Source organism: Drosophila gunungcola (assembly GCF_025200985.1).
Source record: "Drosophila gunungcola strain Sukarami chromosome 2L unlocalized genomic scaffold, Dgunungcola_SK_2 000007F, whole genome shotgun sequence".
NCBI classification, from domain to species: domain Eukaryota; kingdom Metazoa; phylum Arthropoda; class Insecta; order Diptera; family Drosophilidae; genus Drosophila; species Drosophila gunungcola.
Window position 1 is genome coordinate 835,369 of NW_026453162.1, and position 20,684 is coordinate 856,052.

The window sequence follows — 20,684 nt, forward strand, 5'->3', positions numbered from 1 at the left end:
CCGGAGCTCTCTTGGTCTTTTTCAGACCGCTCACGGTGACGTGGCCAAACCGGAAGTTGAGTTTGTGGTCACGCTCCACTATCTCATCCCTTCCGGTCTGGTCCATCCCTACGACCAGGAGTGCACCAGCTCCGTCGTTCTTCCTGGAGATGACCTTCCAGGCGTTCGTCTCGACCCGGTTTTGGAAACCAATGAAGGCCAATATTTCCTCATTGGTCCGGTCGGAGCTCCTCGGGCAGAACAACGTGGCGTTGTACGCTGCCGGGATGTCTGCTCCCGTGCGGGTTTCTAGGGGTACTCCCTTCCACGTCCGCAGCTGAGGTACGGCAATCTGGAGCCAATCAGCTGAGCCTTCATCCAGGCAGTCGATAATCAGGTAACCCACCCTGAAGTGGATTCCCCTGAACACGACGGGACCGCTCCACGCTGACGTGAGCATCTCGTCCATGACCGACTCCTGGAGCCCGGATAGTTCCTCTGCGGTCAGGCTGGCCGCCGGGAAACCCTCCGGGAGTATAGCCACCCTTATGAGGGTGGCTTTCTTGGTAGCCTCCGCGTAAGTCGGACGGGGTCCGATGACCGGTGGTGCCGAGCTAGAGGGTCTTCCTCCAGCGGTTGTCGGCTTCTGGTTTTGGTGGGGCTGGGAAGGTATCTTCCTGGCCTGCACTTTTGCCTTTTCTGCCGCTGCTGCTGATGTGCTAGGCCCCTCTTGCTCAGGGACCCGTGAGGACGTCTCACTAGCCCTGGGGTCTGTCGCCTTCGAGGGATCTTTCCTCGAAGTGTCTTGCGACACCGGTTGCAGGGATATCCTGCGGGATTTTTATTGTTTTATTTTTCTTCGTGGGGTCCCACGAGTTGCGGAGAAGTATGTGGTCCGCCCGGGCAGAGATCCGCCGTACCCGGGTAAGGCGTATTTAGGACAGACGGTCGCCACTTGCCTGAACCCTCCGTTTGCGACTAAGCTATTTGTTAACTCGGGCCCCCAGCCAGGCTGACTATCGGCACGGGTCGAATGACACCTTAGTCCGGCACCGAGGTGAGATGTGGGGGATAGGATGGATGTAGGTAGTTGTGAGGGAGGGGGTGTGTAAGGCTACGGTGTTAAGACGGCCAAACAAGCGTCTTGTCGGTATACCTCCATCGGTATACCCGCTGTTTGTCCGGGGTTGCTTATTTGCTTACGCTTATTCGCAACTAACCTTCCCAGAAGGTCGTTCGCTATCCGCAACCTGCGACCCGCCTGGTGGCCTCAGCTAAGCCTCCCTTCGAACCATCCCACTAGTTCTTGAGGACCAAGGTTTTTTTGCATTTAAAATTGTTATATTATTATTGGGTTCAATCTTCCTTACCATATATGGTCCTGTATATTTAAAGTCTAGTATATAGCCAGTTTCATTTTTTAATAAAACCTGGTCTCCTATTTTTAATTTAAAGTCTAAGCTATTTTTGTCTTATCTATCTTTTTGTTTTTGTTTATTAGTTTCTAGCTTTATTCTGGCTCTTTTATATGCCTGTTCTAATCTAAATTTAGATTCCTTAGCATAATCTTCTATATTATATAATGGTTCTATTTTATCTATGCTATTGAAATGTTTTGGTAAATTTGGAGTTTTCCCAAAAACTAGTTCGTATGGACAATAATCATGTGCCATAGAGGGGGTTGTGTTAAAGCAGTATACGAAGTATTGTAGCCATACATCCCAATCTGTTTTATCAACTGAGATGTATGAGCGTATGAACTGTTAAGTGTTCTGTGGCTTCGCTCCACTGTTTTGACAGTCTGGTGATGGTGTGCAGTAGAATTTATGTTTTTGATATTTAAATTTTTACATAAATCATCAATTATTGAATTTTTATATTCTGTTCCCATGTCCCTAATGAACGTCTTCATTGGACCGTACTTCAGGATAAAATCTTCAAATATAGCTTTTGCTATTGTTTTTGCACTTTTTTTTTGAATCGGTATTGCCACAAGGTATTTTGTTAAATCGCAAATTAAAGTAACTGCGTATTCATTCCCTTGTTCAGACTTAGGTAGTGGACCGATCGTGTCCACGATTACCCTGTCAAAAGCGGTTTGTGGTGTTTCCGTAATGGTTAATGGGGTCTTCGTATGCGTGGTTATCTTCGCTTTTTGGCATTTTAGGCATTTTCGTATGTACTCTGTAATATAGCGAGTCATACCTTTCCAAAAATAATGTATTTTGACCTTGGCCAAGGTTTTAGAAATGCCAGTATGACCTCCTTGAATTGGTTCATCATGGTATGTAGACATAATTGCTTCTTTTTCTTTTTCAGAATTTATTAGGGTCACCGGGTTGAGTAGCGCTACTCTCAATGATTTTAATGTTTTATTGCCCATTTCCTTGAAATTATCTATTGAAACGTATTCAAAGATATTTTCCCACGGTGCCACTTTGAGTTGACTGATTTGATGTAAACCGGCTTGCTTCTCAAGCCTTTGGAAAAACTGACCTAGGTCAAGGACTCCATTGGTATATAAATCGCTAACATCATATCTTGCAGTAAATTTTTTTCCATGTTTAAATAAACATAGCATATTTTTTACGTGCAAGGTCACTACTTTACGTACTTCGTCATTGTTTATGACTCCGTATACGTTGGGCTTTGAAGCTTTTTCTATAGATTGCCTAGGCAAGTGTGGGGCTGGATAATTCAGTATGACATCATATTTCTTGTCGTCTGGAAGTATTCCTTTATCTGTGCACTTATGACCTAGAAAAGTCACATCATGCATAAAGAATGAACATTTTTTGTGGACATAACTTTAGGTTATATTTCCTACACTTCCACAAGATACCTGTGTGAAGTATCTTGGCATGCACCTCGACCGCAGACTAACATGGAAACACCACATAAAAACGAAAAGACAACAACTCAGACTAAAAACACTGAAAATGTCCTGGTTACTAGGTAGAAAATCAGCAGCCACTTTGGAAAACAAAATTCTTCTCTACAAAGCCATTTTGAAGCCTGTTTAGACCTTATCTATCCAAATCTGGGGAACAGCTAGCAATTCAAATATTGAAATACTTCAGCGCTACCAATCAAAAATCTTGCGACAAATTGTTAACACTCCATATTATGTAACCAATACAAATATTCATAAAGATCTATATATTCCAACAGTAAATTAAATTAATAGCAGGTTTTACTGGAAATCTGCTATTCCTGTTATGTAAATATTAATCATACAATTTACTTATTGTCACAAGACAGATTGTAAATAAAAATTTAATTATAGATAAAAAAAAAAGTTTTTAAGCATATTTTATCGGAGCAACCTATAACTATTAAATCATCCATATAAAGGAATGCTTGTGAAGGTTCAAGTCTAGAAAATGCAATAGTCATCATTCTCTAAAATGAATTTTGAGCTATTTTTAAACCAAAAGGTTATCGCGTGAAGCGATACGAGCCATTGCTCGTTGAAAAGGAAGTTATATCCCTTGAGCTGTTTTCAAGTTCTATTTGGTGAAATCCTGACATTGAATCAAGACATGCTCGTCCTAGTTGTTCTAAAATATCAATTCTAGGGAGTGGAAATTTATCGGACAGTAATTTTTTATTAATCTGACGATAGTCAATTACTAATCGCCACTTTTTTTCTTCGGAACCTGGAGCTGATTTTTTAGGGACAAGCAATAATTGTATTGTGTTGTATTCAGATACTGAAGGTTCGACTATCCCGTCGGTGATTAATTTTCCGTCTTGCTTTTTAATTTCGTTCACCCGACTATGTGGGCTTCTATAGTTTTTTATGTAAACGGGTTCATCATCTTTCAATCTCAGTTTTTGTTTGTAGAAATTATTTGTGCTAATTGGTTCGGATTCTAATCCGAATATGTCATTATATTTTTTACATAAATTTGAGAGTTGTGGTTTGAATTGTGGGGGACAATTTTTTGACAATTGGGATAATACAGACTTTTCTCTAGTTTCTTTGTTTCCTTCGACTACATCATAGTTTAACAGTTGTTGTATTCAGTAGTCTTATGAAGGGATTTTGTGTTGTAGCTATTGTACTTGCTATATATATTCCGTGCTCAATTTCTTGAGTTGGAATTAATACACTGTCTTCTTTTGAATTTAATTTTATTTTTCTAATGATTTGTGATCTTGCTGGCAAAAGAATTGAGTTATTGCCAGAACTGTATTCTATTGGAACATAAATTGGAAATTTAAATTGTTTGGTCTTATTATAAGCCAATCTTCAAATGGCTGAAAGTCTAGTTGACAGTTGTTTTTTAATGAAATCAATCCCTAAAATGCCATCACAAGGGACAGCTAAGTGTAAGTCTACGATATGAAAATCGTGTGGAATTATGTACTTGGTAGTCTGTATTTCAATTGATGTTAAGCCTTTGGATTTAGTAATTTCTTGGCTTATTCCCCGTATATCTATTATGTTATTATCTTGTACATTTCGAAATATATCGGAATTTTCTTTTACTATAGAAATTTCGGCACCTGTGTCTACCAAAAAGACAAGTTCTTTACCGGTAGCCTGAGATTAATAGTATGAACCGTTACTTTCTCTACTTTTGAGTATTTAAAGGGGGTTGGGAGTTTCCCGAAGTTTCATTGGCTACTCTTACATTGTTTGTATTGTTGTTGTTGTAGCCTCCGCTCGAGTTGCCACGGCCCCTTGAGTTTTCTCTGTAGTTGCCGTGACCATTGTTTTGATTGGTATTGTTGTAGTAACCATAATTGTTACCACGACCACGAAAATTACCTCTATATCTTCCACGTCCGCGGTTTCCGCCGCGTTGTGTATAGTTGTTTGGACCGAATTTGGTTGTCCAGTTGCTTCTGTGCAACTGTTTACAAATTTTGAAATTTCGTCGTTCATTGTGTTGAAGTTGCCGGCTTGCATGATAAGTTTTACCTTATCAATTGTGCAGTTTTTAGTCATTGCTTTTACTGCGTGCTGTGTGGAATAACTTCTTGCTAGTACTAGTGTTAAGCCGTCTGTTATGTACGCACTTTCAAAAGCCTTCGTCATCTGCTCAATTTCTGATGTGTATTGATTAGCAGTTTTATTTCGTTGCTGTAGGTTCATTAGCTTTGCTGACAATACCTCTACAGTTTCGCCTTTGACGTTACTTTTTAATTTGGAAATTACTTCACCTACCGTTGTTTCGTTACCAATTAGATTTCTGGCTACGCCCTTTAGTTTTGTTTTTATTATAGAGACAGCTAGGCTTTCGTGTTCGCCTTTTATTGACTCTATTATATGCAATGCATCAATGAAACTGGTTAAGTTTTCTGCTTTACCATCGAAAACTGGTATAAGCTTTGATGCAGTGTTAATAAAGTCGATATTTGTTTGCGCCATTTCGAAGTTGTTGTTCTTAGATATGTTTGCGCTTGAGTCTGAGTCTGAATCTGTTTTATTATCTGCGTTTGATAATAAAACGGCTGGGATAGTAAGATTATTTAAATCTTCTTCCTTAATTTTCGCGTTGAAATCTTCTTGCTCTGTTTGATCTATGCCAGTTGGCTCTTCCAATGTTGATTCTTCATCGGTTTCAACTTGTTATTGCGGTATTAAGAATGGTAGGTACAGAGATATCTAAATTGAATTTTTCTTTTATCGATATTAGATTTTTTCTGAGCCTTTTCAAAAATTTTGATACCCTTGACCAATGGTCGTCATTTAATTTTTCTCTTTGTCCATGTATTAATATACGCGCCTCGTTAAAACAGTTTACTACTATTTCTGCATGTTTTTTTAATGTGCTCCCTTGAATTGGTCTATTCTGATTAATGGATTTGTATGATTTATCGAACTCTGTTTTTATTTTATTTAATTTCGCATACAAATCGTTCAATTCCATGGCAATATTATCTATGTAATTTTACCATAAGGATCGTGGTTTCGCCGAGTATAGAATGGTAATCCACGATCTCTTTTACTGAGACGTATGGCAAAGTATTCAGGATTAAACCCTTTATTTTTTTATTGTAAGCAAACAAAAGGCTGAATTCCAAACTGTACTTTTCCATATAGTTATATTCAAATTCAGTGATTGTAATGAAGTTTTTATGGCAATGGAGAATGTTTAATGCACGCATTCTAAATTCTGGGTCTTTAATTATTATTTCCTTAAGACAGCTATCCAATTCTATAGTGTTAAATGCCATAACTTTAATAAAAATAAAATAATTTTGTTTTCAATAGAAGGTTATTAAATTGAGCACTCTAACCTTTTAATTTATTTTTTATATCTTATCTAGATCGTGTGCTCTACTTAAATACTTCTTCTTTAAACATTTATTGTGCAACTTGTATATTTTGGTAACAAAATTTGCGCTCATGATGACAATGATTATTATTAATAGTATATGCACCCAATATAGGTCAATATTATTTGGTTCGTTAGCAGTGGAGTCCACTGACTTAACGTCTAAAATTCCCATTTTGGGTAGATATACTTCCAATATATAGGTATTATTATAATTACTTTGATTTTCTGCAGAGAATTTATCTATTTTATTGTTATTCATTCATTTAAAGAAATGTTAAATGGATATACGTAAATATTTCTGTCTTTCATATATTTCTGACTGGCTTTTAAGACCTGAGAAGCACTCAGCAAAATAACGTCATCAAACAAAAATTTAGGAATTTAAATTATTCAAAACTGATTGATTAAATAATTGTCTGCTGGCATAATCGCATAAATTTCATTTTGATAAAATTGAAAATTGAAGGAAAAAAAATTTTTTTTGTGTTAATTTTCATATAACGCGCATCGGCTCTGGTTCAGAGGTTTGAAATTAAAGGCAACTTAGGCATTGGCATAAATGCAGCCCTTGTTGCGTTACTTTGCTCGTCTGCAAAAATCTTTTCCGATGATTTTTAAATTTCCCTCGGGGGCTTCTTTTTCCTCCGGGGTCTTGGCTACTTTTAAGCAGTCCTTGATTAGTCGTCGTTGCTGAAGAAGCTTTACCTTTTTCCGCTTCTTTTCTTCTTTTGGTTTACTTTGTTGCGTTCTTGTCGTGCCCGGTACTCAGCTATTGTGAGGGGGCGTGGTCCATCGTTGGGACACAACTGCAAAGCCTCTTCTAGGCTTGGTGCGTCTCTTTGCTCAACAGGAGCAGGGACCTCCCACGACGGTGCAGAGGGCGGACTGCCTTCCGCACTCATATGCCTCCTTCGTTGGTGTAGCCGGCGGTCTGCCTACCACACTTCAGTTTCCATCGTTGGTGTAGAAGGATTTGCCATTCCTTCCACACAAGTCCTGGTCAATTTTTCTGTATTTTTCTTCCTTCTTTTTTTTTTGTGTTGTGTTGATTTTTTATTATTATTTTGTCCGGGCCTTTTGGACTCAGGCGGCGCCGGTGCTGGTCATCGCACAGGCTGATTAATTTTGATTTATCATATTTTGATTTGTAAAGATTTTTTTTTTTTTTACAGTGGTGCTCATAGACTTATGCCACTGCCACTACTATAAACTGTAAACTGCCATTTAATAAATTGTTTTCTTAATGGCTTTTCTTTTTTTTTTTTTATATTTACTTCGTACATGATTATTCACTTAGCTCGCGCACATGTCACGGTCGCCATGTAATAATTAGTTTTAAATCTTGTCTCTTGACTTATAAATAATGTTGGCTTGGCTTACAATTCATATAGCTGCCCGAGCAGCGCCGCGGCCAACGCTTATCTATATATGTTAATGTTTACTTAAGTGTATATAGGCGGCGCAAGCAGCGGCCGCGCATGAGAGAGAGGGAGTGTTATGCTCACATGGTAACCGAATGGTCGGCCGCGCATGCAGACATGGGTCGAATTACTCCGCACTTGAAGTGCTGGGAATATTTGGACATAGGCAAATGCCACAACGTTGCAGTGATATAAACGGTACAGTGAGTACCCTATATGTGAGCATACTACATTGGTTTCAAATATATTACCTTTTTTTAAAATAGTAATATAAAAGATGTTTTGCCCAATTTTTTGCTTGAGTTTATTGATTAGATCTGAACAATTTTGATCTCTAATGTAGATAGGTGGTGGCTTTACAATTTTATTGGCTTGGAGTGGTTGACCGTCATCTTTTTCGAGCTCGCCAAGTATGGCAAATTTGTTTGCAGAAGTTGCCGTAGTGGTGTTGTTTGAAGTTTTCGTAAGTTTAGGCAAATTTGATTCTCTAGCTTTTTGCGGACTAAGTTTTTTTTTTATTTGTACTACCGATCGATACCAGTCTGTACAAGCGCAGATTGTGAGAGCTCTGCAGCAGAAGCTAGTATTGCTCGCGATGCCAAAATCGGCCACACGTTGGTCGATGTTGAAGTTTTTGTTGTTGTAGTCGATACGACAGTTGTTATTAAGGGTACCGTATTAGTGAGCGCACAAGCTGATGTAGTCGGTGCGTCTATAAATGGAATGGAGGAAGAGCATTGCGAACTCCATGACTGCGTTGGAGCAGCGCAGCTTGAGTTAGTAAATAGTGCTGGCGAAAGAGACCGAGCTCTCTCAGTAGCGGGCGGCGACATTGCACTTGTTGTTTTGTTATTTACTGTCTCCGATGAGACAATTGCTAAGTATGCATTATTTTTCGAAGACAAAGAATTGTTATTTAGTTTAATTTATTTAAATCTTCGTATTTGTTATTAGGTTTGTTAGAGAAGAAAGCCCTTGTTGTTTGGCATTGCTGCCAGCTACTTATTCTGATTCTATTGAATATTCTTTTGAATTTACGATACATATCACATCTTTCCCCTAAAATTTCATATTTTTAGTAGTTTTACGCTTTCTAAAATCGGGGGGCTAATAGCGGTTGACTTCATGGCGTGGTCGAGTACTGCTTCTGATTGGAATGCTCGATCGGCGTGGCTGTGGCGCTTGGTGGTTATCTTGCCGGGATGCTGCAGCTACTTCACTGGAACCAGGGCGGATGGAAGTGGCTGTGGTGGATTACACGGTTGCTGTTCTTCATGTCTAGGGCTTGACATTGTTGTTGGCGGATTTTGAGAGTCAGACATCCACGGGCTGTCGCTAAGGTTGGAGTTGCTGTTGATGTCGTCTGAATCGGATCTTGGTTTGATCTGGTTAAAGTGGCGCTTGATGAAACCTGTGTAAGTTCGAAGAATAAATATTACACGGCCTATGGACCGATCGATGTCAGCTTTCTCCCTTTGCGTAATTTTTGGAAAATACTTTTTGGTTTGGGTTAATTCTTTGTCGGCTGGTTCTCTTGGGTTTCAGTTCGCTTTTCGATATTTTGATTTATTTGGTCTGAATTTATTGGACAAGATGTGTCAACAATGCATGCCTCTTCCTTATCGAAATTAAAATCTGAACTAATTGGAAGACGTGATAGTGCGTCTGCATTTCCATGAACTGTAGTTGAGCGATACTTGATTTCAAAATTGTAGGCCATCAATATTATAGCCCAGCGCTGAAGTCTGTTGGAAGTCATCGTCGACAAATGCTTGCTTGGATCGAAGATTGTGACCAACGGCTTGTGATCAAATGCTATTGGCTTTTCCTTGCCATCTGGATGAATGTGTGATAAAACTACACCAATGCCGAAGGAAGATGCATCAGTGGCCAGAACGAGCGGAAGAACCTCGTTGAGGTGTGCTAGCTCAGTAGCGTCCAGAATATCTCGTTTTAGTGCTGTGAAAGCCTGCTGTTGGTCAGGGCTGTAGATTGGAGGGCGCCTTTAGTTCCTTGACGGGTTCTAGTCCCTCTAGTCCCGGTGAGTACGGAAGGATGCCCTTGACACTGACTCTTCTCCCAAGATACTTAATCTCGTCCCTTAGAAAGAAACATTTCTCTTTCTTACATTTTATGCCATTTTCCTGTTGATCTACTGTTGGAGCTGAAATAATTATGTCGTCGATATAATTTCCACAACCTTCTACACCACTTAGAAGATGCTCAAGATGACGGTGGAATATAGCTGGGGTGCTGGCTATTCTATAAGGTAAATGTTGGTACTGGAATAGACCCAACGGTGTGTTGACGACCATAATTTCTTTTGCTGCTTCGTCTAACTTTATTTGTAAATTATCGTCTTTCAGGTCAATTTTGAAAAAAAGCGTGCCATGGCGGATCTGGTGTAACAAAGACTCACGTGTTGGCAGTGGATATTGCTCGATGTCCAATTGGGAATTGACACCTTTTTGAAATCGCCGCAGATTCGTAGTACTAGTACTATAAGCGATGCCGAGTTGCTAAATTAAATAGGTTTCCAAATACCTGCTTCTGTTAGACGCTGCGATTCCAATATGAATTTTTCCAATTGGGCAAACGGAATTAGCCTGCTCTTGTAGAATTTTGGAACGGAGTTCGGTTTTGCCTTCAAGTTATTTATTGTTCCTATCGCCGGCTCAAATACTTCCTTGTACTTCTTACATAGATTGGTTATTTGAGTACCCTGCTCCTCACTCACATTTGCGATTTGCTGAATTTCGAAATTGAATGTTTTGAACAAATCTAAACCGAACAGGTTGTTTAAATTTTCCACGTCTGCCAGAAGGATCACAACATTTGCCAGTTTTTTTGCCACACTTTGCCAGTGTGCAGTTCACCCAACAATGGAATTCATTGTTGGCCAAATGCATGTAAAATTCGATCGCACTTCTCTAGTTTTTGGATGTTTTTGAATTAAGCACTGACACCGTTGCACCAGAATCCATTTGGAAAGAAACGCTTGTATTGAAAAGCTCCACATTGATCACTTTTTTGTTTCCTTCAAACTTTACCAAACTGGCAAGATTTTAAATTGTTTGCACTGATTCCGTGTTTTTGTTTTGATTTTTGTCGGTGTCTTTTTTGTCTTTGGAAAGGCAAAGTGTAGCTATGTGTCCCTTTCTAGCACGTTTGTGAGAAATGGCCTCGCGAAATTTTCAACTTTCGCAAGTGTAGTGAGTGACCGCTGCCGGAGCATGATTTTAGCACTCAACATAGTTGCGTTTCTTTTGATGTTGCTTGTGTTTGTGTACTGCGTTCATATTAAGCGCTCTCTTCTCGCTCTCCTTGATCACTGCTACGGTTTTCGTGGTTGCTTCGTACGTTTCGGCAATAGAGAGAACATCCTCGAGTGACGGCTGTAGCTTCGGCAAAGCGGCTGTGCGAATTGCGTCGAAAGGAGTGTGGGCAATTATTTGATCTCGGATCATTTCATTAACGTAATTTAGTGAACACCCGTCTGATTGGCAAACAAATAGACACTCACGAGCAATGCCACGTAGATCGGCGACCAATTCCTTGTGTGTTTGAGAGTCCCCCATCTGACGTTTAGTGCTCTGATAGCTTTTCCGTTATTTGCGCATAGGTCTGCTGATCCAAATTTTCGCTACCGAACAGATTTTTGACAAATTAAAAGGCGTGCGTGCCTACCCGCGGATTGCACTGAGTACGCGGCGAAGTGCTGTGTTAGTTGCTGGAAATATGTACGTTTCCCAATTTTGTTGATCCTTGTTGAAATTTGGAAACGGCAGACATACTGAATGTTCCCCAGATCTGCCTACGTTGTGAACGACACGGTTTTGTGTTAATATGGACTCCATTCATTGCTGTTTTTGTTGCATAAGCTGCTGCGAGAATTGTTGCTGTTGAGCCAACAATGTTTCAAAGTTTAACTGATTGTTATCAGGCATTGTTTATTCGTTCGACCTCTACCAATTTAGACTACCGACACGAAATACTCACTTTCCGTTCGATCTCTACGATTTAGACCACCGACACGAACTTTTTTGACTTTTTTCTTCGTCGCCAGAAAATTTTCTGTTGCGAAGAAATAAGAAGACACGATCGACTTGAGGTCAAATATGCAAGTGATTTTATTTGGCTCCTTTAGCAGTCTTTTATACATGATGCATATTCTTTTTTTTTCAACCAAAAACCGACAACTACGAGGGATGGGTTTTGATCCAGTGTAAAGTAATCTCGGAGTCTGTCCACAGGAAAACATTCTCAATGGAACAATTTAGCAATGGCCTGACACGATTATAGAGAACTGCACACAGCTCAAGGCGAGGCAAAGTTTTCGTCTTGAGGGGAGCTATAAAGACACTTTCAAACCTTCAGCAGTTTGAGTAAGAACGTAGATACACGCTCCATATTCTCGCATGGAAGCGTCTGCGAAACCATGTGTTTGAATCGGGACTTGTGGATCTGTGTTGACGAATCGCGATACCTTAATTTTAGGCAGCTGCAGAAGCGTCGCTTTAAACGTCTCGAAAAGTCGAGCAGTCACCGACAAAATATTTCGCTTTGTCGCGCGAAGAGTCTTCCAACCGAAATTGAAAGTAATCTTTAACCGGTAACCAAACCAGACCAAGGGTCTTAGTTACGTCTGAGTCTACCATAAGTGGCATTACATCGCCGATAAGCATATCTATTTTTTGGGGATTGAAGAAGAATGAATCTGCCCACCAAATATTCTGGTTTTTACCGCTTGATTCGGATGATAAACAGAAATATTTTTCATGATCCAAAAATCGGACGACAACTGTCTGTTCCCCGCGACTTCACTATCGTGTGTATTTTTTTTGTGGCTTGGGCATTAGTTCCACCAATGCCTCGCAAGCTCATGCACACGTCCTGTCTTGTAATTTTGAGCCTCTGAGCGAGCTTATTGGTCACAAAATTTATTTGTGAACCAGATTCGAGCAACGCTCGAGCTAATACAAACTCGCCACTTTTGGTTTGAACGCTCACAACAGCAGTTGCAAGAACGACTCGATCCGGTGCATTCGCATGCAAAGCATGCGACGTGGATGGAGACTCCTGCATGAACGTGGGCTGAGAAGAGGGTGGCAACGCGAGATTTGTGTTTGGGGAATATATGTGTAGCAAAGTGTGATGTGAGGAGAATTGCACACTTTACATCTGTTCGATTTGCATTTTTTGACCGTGTGACCCTTTCTTAAGCAGTTAATGCATGAGAGTGCTCTTTTAGCGAAATCGAATCTTTGCTGAACTGATAGGAAGCGCAGTCTCGAATCTGATGTAAAGCCGAGTTGCAATTCACGCGTTGAACTGAGTCGTTCCTGGCAGCGATAAACGAAAAACTCCTATTTCCATTCTTCATATGGTTAGATTGGGTCTGCTGAACAGTTTTGGGCTTGGAAGCCTCTTCCGCTACCATGTGTTCGTATCGCCTGTTAAGGGCCGCCTCACGTTTGCTCAAAAGTGGAAGCGAAGTATAATCTAACTGTTCTTCCCATTTTCTTTTAGATCCTACATCGACCTTGTTCTTTACCAGATGTATTAAAATAGCATTAGTATCATCCCCAATAGAAACCAAGGAGTCATACAAGGCTGTGACCGTATCGATGAGGGTTCTCAAGGCTGTAGCTAAAGTCTGAAAAATTTTTTGCAAACTAAAAAGTGTCGATATGCTGTCAAAAAATAAGACAATCATTATCGTAAACCCGCTTCAGGCTTGCAAGGGCTTTGAGATAATTTTCCGAAGTGCACAGTAGTCGGTTCCATAGGCCATAAATAAAAAAATTAAAGTCAAAATTTTAACTTTAAATGTATTAATTCTTATTTATAATTGGTCTAGCTATTTGAATTTATTCATCTTTTTGTTTGGCTCTATCTGTCCTCTTCACTTTAAATAAAGGTATTAACTTCCATTTTACAACAAAAAGTATATCTTGTAGGTGTTGTGTTTTGTGTAAATCAATATTGTATTTAGTACATAATTGTGAGCTTTCTTGGTTTGTCTATTTTGTGTTTGGTTAGAGTTTTAGTTGTGATGGCATTCTTCGGCGCAAACAAATATTTTTGTATAATATTCTTAAGCATTTTAAAACTATAAGATTGTTTAATTCAAGTGCCGAAAGGTGCGGAACGGCTTGCAATTATACAAAAAGGTAACCTAACCTCAAATCTTAAAGAAAACGTGCTTTTGCTGTGCAGGCTCAAAATTATGCGAGAAAAAGGTAGCAAATAAGTTTGCAATATTCGTCCCAGAGTTAGCGGTAGCATTGTTATATGACATCGTTGACGGTATGGAAGAAGAAGATTTCTTTGAATTAATAAGACGCCAGAACAAATTTGGATTGGAATTTAAGCTATTTTCAGTATCGGATGTGTGTTGGTTATATCGAAATTTATTTAGAAACTCAAATTCCCGCTTATGTTGTCTACTTCTATCAGCATCCACTGGATTACCCCATCTAATGAACCTTTTGTAGAAATTGTTTCTTAAATTTGTATATTTCTGGAGACCTTTAGTATACCAAGGAAGCCTATAGGAACCCCGTACTTTGGTTGCTGTCAAGAATATTTTTTAAAGCGACAAGAAATATATTTTAATAATAAAAAGTACATAGACATTGCAAGACATGACTTTACCCAGCTGATCATCTTTCGAGCTCAAGAACGAATCATTACAATTATTGGTACCTTGTTCTAAAATGAAGCGAATACCGGTAAGGACACTCTGCATAGATCTACGTAAACGGTATTCGGGCAATGTGTGCACTAAACGGCGGGTGTGGAAAAGCTTCCAAGTTATTGTTTTCCAAAAATTTTTTAACTTGATTGTTAATATAAAAAATGTTGGACTTGTGTCTGGTCGCAAATTTTTTTCTTTTTTCAACAATCGCTTTCTTTTAAAGGATCAATATACCTTCTTTTTCTTCTTTGTACTCAGTACTCACAAGTTGAAATATATGGAGCATGGTCACCATTAGCTTCCTACAACGCACGAACAATCTCAGCTGCATATCTAGCAGATGAAAGCAAAAAATGTACTTTCCGCAAATCGCGTTTTGTTGTTACAAAATTCGATATAATTTATGTTAAAAATTAACGATATCATCAAATCCAGATATAAAGTTTTATAAAATATTTAAGTTTTGTATCCAAAGCTTGCTTCCTTTAGTTTTTTTTTATAATTTTGAAAATGCGAAGCACAGTCCACGTTGTTACTCGAGCGTCGCAAATGTTGTTGGCTTAGCGCTTTTTGTTCCCTTGATGACTGAATTTTATTCAAATTGAATGATTTAAATTGTAGATACATTTTTGTGATGCTAATGCTAAGATGCATTTCAGTTTGAATTTATCAATATAGCAATGCAACTTTACCATTCTCTGACCTAATCACCTACCAATCAAAAAAGAATCAAAACTTTCTTGGGACGAACATATTTTGTTTTAACGTGTACAAAAGCTAATGCTAAGATGCATTTCAGTTTGAATTTATCAATATAGCAAAGCAACTTTACCATTCTCTGACCTAATCACCTACCAATCAAAAAAGAATCAAAACTTTCTTAGGACGAACATATTTTGTTTTAACATGTATAAAATTTACATATGTAAGTTTATATTAGTTTTTTCTCCGTAAAATCCAGCCTCATGAACTTGTTCGAGGGAGGAATCCTAGAGAAGATGACCACTGCCGAGTACGCTACACAGTCCCGCAAGATGTCCAAGGAAGACGCCCGGCAATATAAAGTGTTGGCGGTAACGAAGAGCGGTAAGGCCAGCGGTAACGGGAAAATCAGCGAGTTCCAGATCCAAACGCAGATCCACGATAGCGACGTTATCAGACCGCTAAGCCTGAGCATGCTACAAGGCGCTTTTATTGCACTAGGAGTAGGCGGACTGGCCGCAGGTGCTTTTTTTTGGTAATGTATGAACTACATAACGTATCTATCACATTTATTTTTTCTCAGGTACTTTTCTGCTGTTAGAGCTACTCTTTTGTCAACTTACTCTTGGTCAGAAGTGTTTATGGCTCCGTTGGCGCCGCCCCTGGATATCCCTTCAGCGAATTGGGCATTTCCGGACCAAGTGAATGTTTCTTCCTTATTTTGGTTATGGTTTATAATTTTTTCAATGGTGTTTGTTTTTTAACTGACCTGTTTATAAATACATAAAACGAAGTTTCGAACTCATGGTCATGGTTGGCTATAAATTTTTATAATAAACGTTTTTGATAACTTTCATCACACTTGCACGCCCAAGCAAGTGAACCCGACTATGATAGGACTAGCTAGATAGTTGATAATCTACGGTGAAACACCTTAAACGTTTTATGTTTTGGATGGAATTTAGGCCTCGTGAATTTTGGACGCGTTATATTTTCTTCAGCGGTCTAAATTCATTTTTTTAAATGAATTTCGCAGAAGGGACATCAGCCCCTGGATGGTCCTGGTTGGCTAAAATTTCTGTAACAACGTTTTTGATAATTTTCTTCACACTTGCACTCCATAGCGAGTGAACCCGACTATGATAGGAATAGTTATCTGCTATCTATGGGGAAACACCTTAACCATTTTATGTTTTTGATCAATACATGGATGGGGATGGAGTTTAGACCGCAGACCAATCAGCTTGGAGGTAAACGAGTGTTGGGGCAGGTATACAGTGCAAAGAAGCGACTATGACGGTAACACCAGGTCCTTCGGTGGAAAATGGCCGACTGCGGCCGAGTGAACCCGTTTCGACTGCGTCGAAAATTAAAGCCCGGTAACTCAGGAGGGAAAAGAATTGATCGACGAGAGTATCGCAAGAAACTACATGAAAGGGGCAAGATGAAGTTCAACCGTAAAACTGGAAATGGGTTGACAAATGGGAATCCAGAACGGACCCTGGGGGATTCTGGAGCAGACGAATTGCGAGGCAGAGAATAGCCACAAGGTGATGGAAGAAATTAATCTCACGAGTGTAAGCCCTCTTTGACGATCTTCGAGGGTATCTCATGTAGGCGAACATTGGATAGTTATTTGTAATTATAAGCCTTTGAATCCTGCAACGTCACAGAGTCCACATAGCGTATAGTATTGGTCAAGCAGAAGTCGGGGAATGGGGTATAAAAGTTGATTATCGACAATTGAACACTAATTCATAGCCCGCATAGCCCTTTACAATAAACAATGAAATCCTGTAAAATCTACGGGAAGCTTGTATATCTCCACGCTGGACTTAAAACACGTTTGGCAGGTACCTATGGCTCGTGAAAGCGGCTTTTCAATATATGAACTACATAACGTATCTTTCACTTTTATTATTGCTCAAGTAATTTTCCGCGGTAAGAGCTACTCTTTTGTCAACTTACTCTTGGACAGAAGTGTTTATGGCTACGTCGGCGCCTCCCCTGGATATCCCTTTAGCGAATTGGACATTTCCTGAGCAAGTGAATCTTTCTTCCTTATTTTGGTTATAGTTTATAAATTTTTCAATTGTGTATGTTTTTTAATTGACCTGTATATAACTACATAAAACGAAGGACTGTGAATTATGGGCGCGTGAATTAGGGCCGCGATACTCGAATGAACTTAGGCCGCGTTGCCTTAATTCATTTCGAAAAGTGAAATCGAGCCGCGACTCAAAAATGAATTTAGGCCGCGCGGCCTTATTTCATTTTAATAATGAAATAGAGCCGCGACTAAAAATGAGTACAGGCCGCGTGGCCCTAATTCATTTCGAAAAGTAAAATAGAGCCGCGACCAAAATTGAACTAAAGCCGCGTGGCCTTAAGGTAGTAGCCCAATGTGGGAACCAAAATTTTTACTTTTTTTCATGCATTTGTTTAACAGGAAAATAAAGTTAGATTGTTTTAAAATTTTTAAATGTTTGAAGTTTTCAAAAAAAAATGATTACAATTTTTTTTAAAATAATTTTAATTTAATTTTTAGGCTCATAGTGGAGTCCTCGAAAAAAGATCTCTTTTAAGGAAGCACTCAGTTATTTTAATTCAAAAATTCAAAAAGAATATTATTCTGCATACTATTTTTAATGAACCAATCAAAAAAATAAAGGAAAAAAACAATCAAACACAAAATTGCAGACTTAGAAACAAAAATTTTAAAGATCTGCAATTTTTTTAAAAATAGATTTAAAAATAGTTTATTGTTGAAAAATTTATTGTTTTTAACTCAGAGTATTTAGATATATGTGTTTGGAGAACGAAAAAAATATATATGGTTTTGAGCAAAGCGCTGTGAGGAGTCTTAAAACTCCTAGCAACAGCGATGGAGACGAGAATGCCGGAGAAGTCAACGGCAGTAACGGTACCACGCTCACTCGGCAAGGGTTACAAGGTTGATCAGTAAATTGGCGGACTAACGGTGCGACAGTGGACCTTAGACCCGATCACTCGAGCTGGAGAAGAGAAATAACGGGACCATCACAGGCTATAAAAGGGCAACGCAAGCGCATCTCAGCCGGAAGTAATAGTGCGAGAATCAAAGGGAGTGCGTGTACGCGAGACCAGTAGCAAGTTAATCAAGTGCCGAGTCCCAGGATCCATATCGCAAAGTCGAGACGCCGAACGACTTTGAGACATCAAAGCTGAGACTCAACGAGTGCTAGGTCGTGGTTAAATCGAGCTCAGGGAGTCCTTGCGTGGAGTCTGCGATAAAGGTGGCTGGGCGAAGAGGTCGAACCTAGTTCTACCTGATAGGCGATACACCTTGCCGACACAATCCGAACCAAGCTTAGGGAGCCTGCGATAAAGGTGGCTGGGCGAAGGGGCAGAACCTAGTTCTACCTGCTAGGCGAAACACCTTGCCGGTCCCGACAGTGAGGTTCGCATAACATCCAGAGTCTCGAAGGAGCCGTTACGAGTCAGTACCAGCAAGCAGTCGACGACGAGGAGCGACGCCTCAAAGGACGACAACGAGGAGCAGCAGTAGCGGAAGAGCCGCGAGGCTATTTACAAGGAGACAAATAAAATCCTTTACGTTATTATTTGGTCAAAGGCAATTACCCAATATAAATTTGGTAGAACGATCCCACAACCTCTCTGAGCTAGCCGCCTGTTTACGTAGCGAGCGAGAATATCTAAGAAATCAAATCGTTACATCTGGCGCCCATGAGTGATTGCCCTGACCAAGAAAACAAAAGATCCAAGATGGGAAAGTCCTGGATTTATAATCTCAGGAAGGAGGACTTTGCCAAGGTGAGCAATGTCGATGAGGAAGACCCTGGCAGAGACGATTGACCGTACAGCAGAAGACCCGGGCGTGGCAGAGTTGGTGGCAGGTCTGGAGATCAAATTTCGGAAGCTACCGGTCCCAAAATTTAAATTAACCACCGCGAATGCCGATGGTCTGATATCAAACCTGGATATTTAGAGCATGGCAAGCGACGGAAGGCAGCCGAGAGAGGAGAGAAAGCGTACGGCCCCATCCGCAGGTCTATGCCAAGGTTGCCAAGCAAGTCCGAGAGTGGAACTTTCGGTAGGACGGCAACGATAAGCCACTGGAGTTCCTGGAGCAGGTGGAGTGGTCAGCCATGAGAAATGGTGTGGATATAAACCAAATCCCACGGGCAATGCCGGAGCTGCTGCAGGGCACAGCCCTAAAGTGGGACAACTGGGGAGACTTTATATACAGCTTCCAAGGCTATTTCCTCCCTCGAGGGTATATGGAGAAGCTAGCGGACCAGGTCAGGCAGCGGAGGCAGACATACGCGGAAAAATTTAGGGATTACATGGTGGACATGCAGACGCTGATGCGGTCTCTGGGTATGTCTGCCAAAGAAATCCTGAACAGGATCAAGGAGAACAGCACGCCGGCCCTCCGAATGTTTATCTGTACAAGTGTCGGCACCTGGACACCCTGATGGCGCTGGCAGATGAGTTCGAGGAGCTGGACGAGCAACGGGAGAAGTTCGAGCTGGAAAACCACTCCCAAAGAATACAGAACCGCCCAGTGTCAAGGCCAAGGGCAGAGCAGGGTGCTGTGTGTAGGCGGTGTCAGGCATAAGAAGGAGTGCTTGCGATTCACGTTCTGCTGGAGATGCGGAAAAATAGGTGTCCGAACGGTGGAGTGCTGTTCGGGAAGCTCGCAATGATCCCAGCCTCCGAGGGGCGGCCTGGGGTCGTAAGGTGCTGCCTCTCAAAAATAATGGGCGACCTGAAGGCGGAAGAAATGCAACTGTCTGCCACAGTGCTCATAGGTGACGTAAATGCTAAGGCTACGGTGGACACCGGGGCCACAGCGAGCTTCGTCAGCAAAGAGCTGGCGGCCAGGCTGGAGGCAGCAGGAAAGGTTGGACCCACAAAGAGGCAAGTACGGATGGCGGACGGTTGATTCGGAAACGTAAAATCGCAGCTAGAAATTCAAATCGGACTTGGCACAAGAACAGTGTCAATGGTGCTGCTGACCCTACCAGGATTGATCGACGCACTGGTGCTAGGATGGAACTTCCTCACCAAAATCGTATACCGGCGAGGGACAGACACCGAGGCTGGCTGGAGGAAAAACTGTCGGTAGCATTCGTGGAAGCCCCGAAGGGATTTTTGGTTAAGGATGTACACTAGTTTTTAGAGACCGAGTTGGAGAGCCAGGAAAATCTGCAAGGCACGTCAAACGTGGCAGTACACAGGATCACCATGCAAGACGATCAGCCGGTCAAACAGCGGTACTATCCGAAAAATTCTAAAATGCAGGGCGATATCAACGCCAAAGTGGACGAGCTACTTGAAAAGGGCTGCATGGAACCGTCAAAGAGTCCGTACAGCTCACCAATAGTCATGGTGAGGAAGAAGACCGGGAAATGGAGGCTGTGCGTGGATTTCAGGCAGATTAACGTAAAGTCCGTGAAGGATGCATATCCAATGCCGATGATCAACTATATCCTGGACCAACTTTGAGAAGCTAAGTACATTAGCAGCCTCGACTTAAAGGAAGGGTACTGGCAGATACCGGCAGCCAGCAGACAGTACACCGCT

General features: G+C 40.8%; 1 protein-coding gene across 1 annotated transcript in view; it reads left to right on the plus strand.

The window, feature by feature from the left end:
* The window catches only part of LOC128253223 (ionotropic receptor 40a), a 127,419-nt gene extending 111,560 nt beyond the window's left edge, over nucleotides 1-15,859 (plus strand). Inside the window, exons 6-7 of the mRNA XM_052981466.1 lie at nucleotides 15,355-15,617; nucleotides 15,679-15,859. Of these exons, the coding sequence (XP_052837426.1) occupies nucleotides 15,355-15,617; nucleotides 15,679-15,800 (385 nt within the window). The 3' untranslated portion in view covers nucleotides 15,801-15,859. The remainder of the gene's footprint in view (nucleotides 1-15,354; nucleotides 15,618-15,678) is intronic.
* Nucleotides 15,860-20,684: the final 4,825 nt, after the last annotated feature.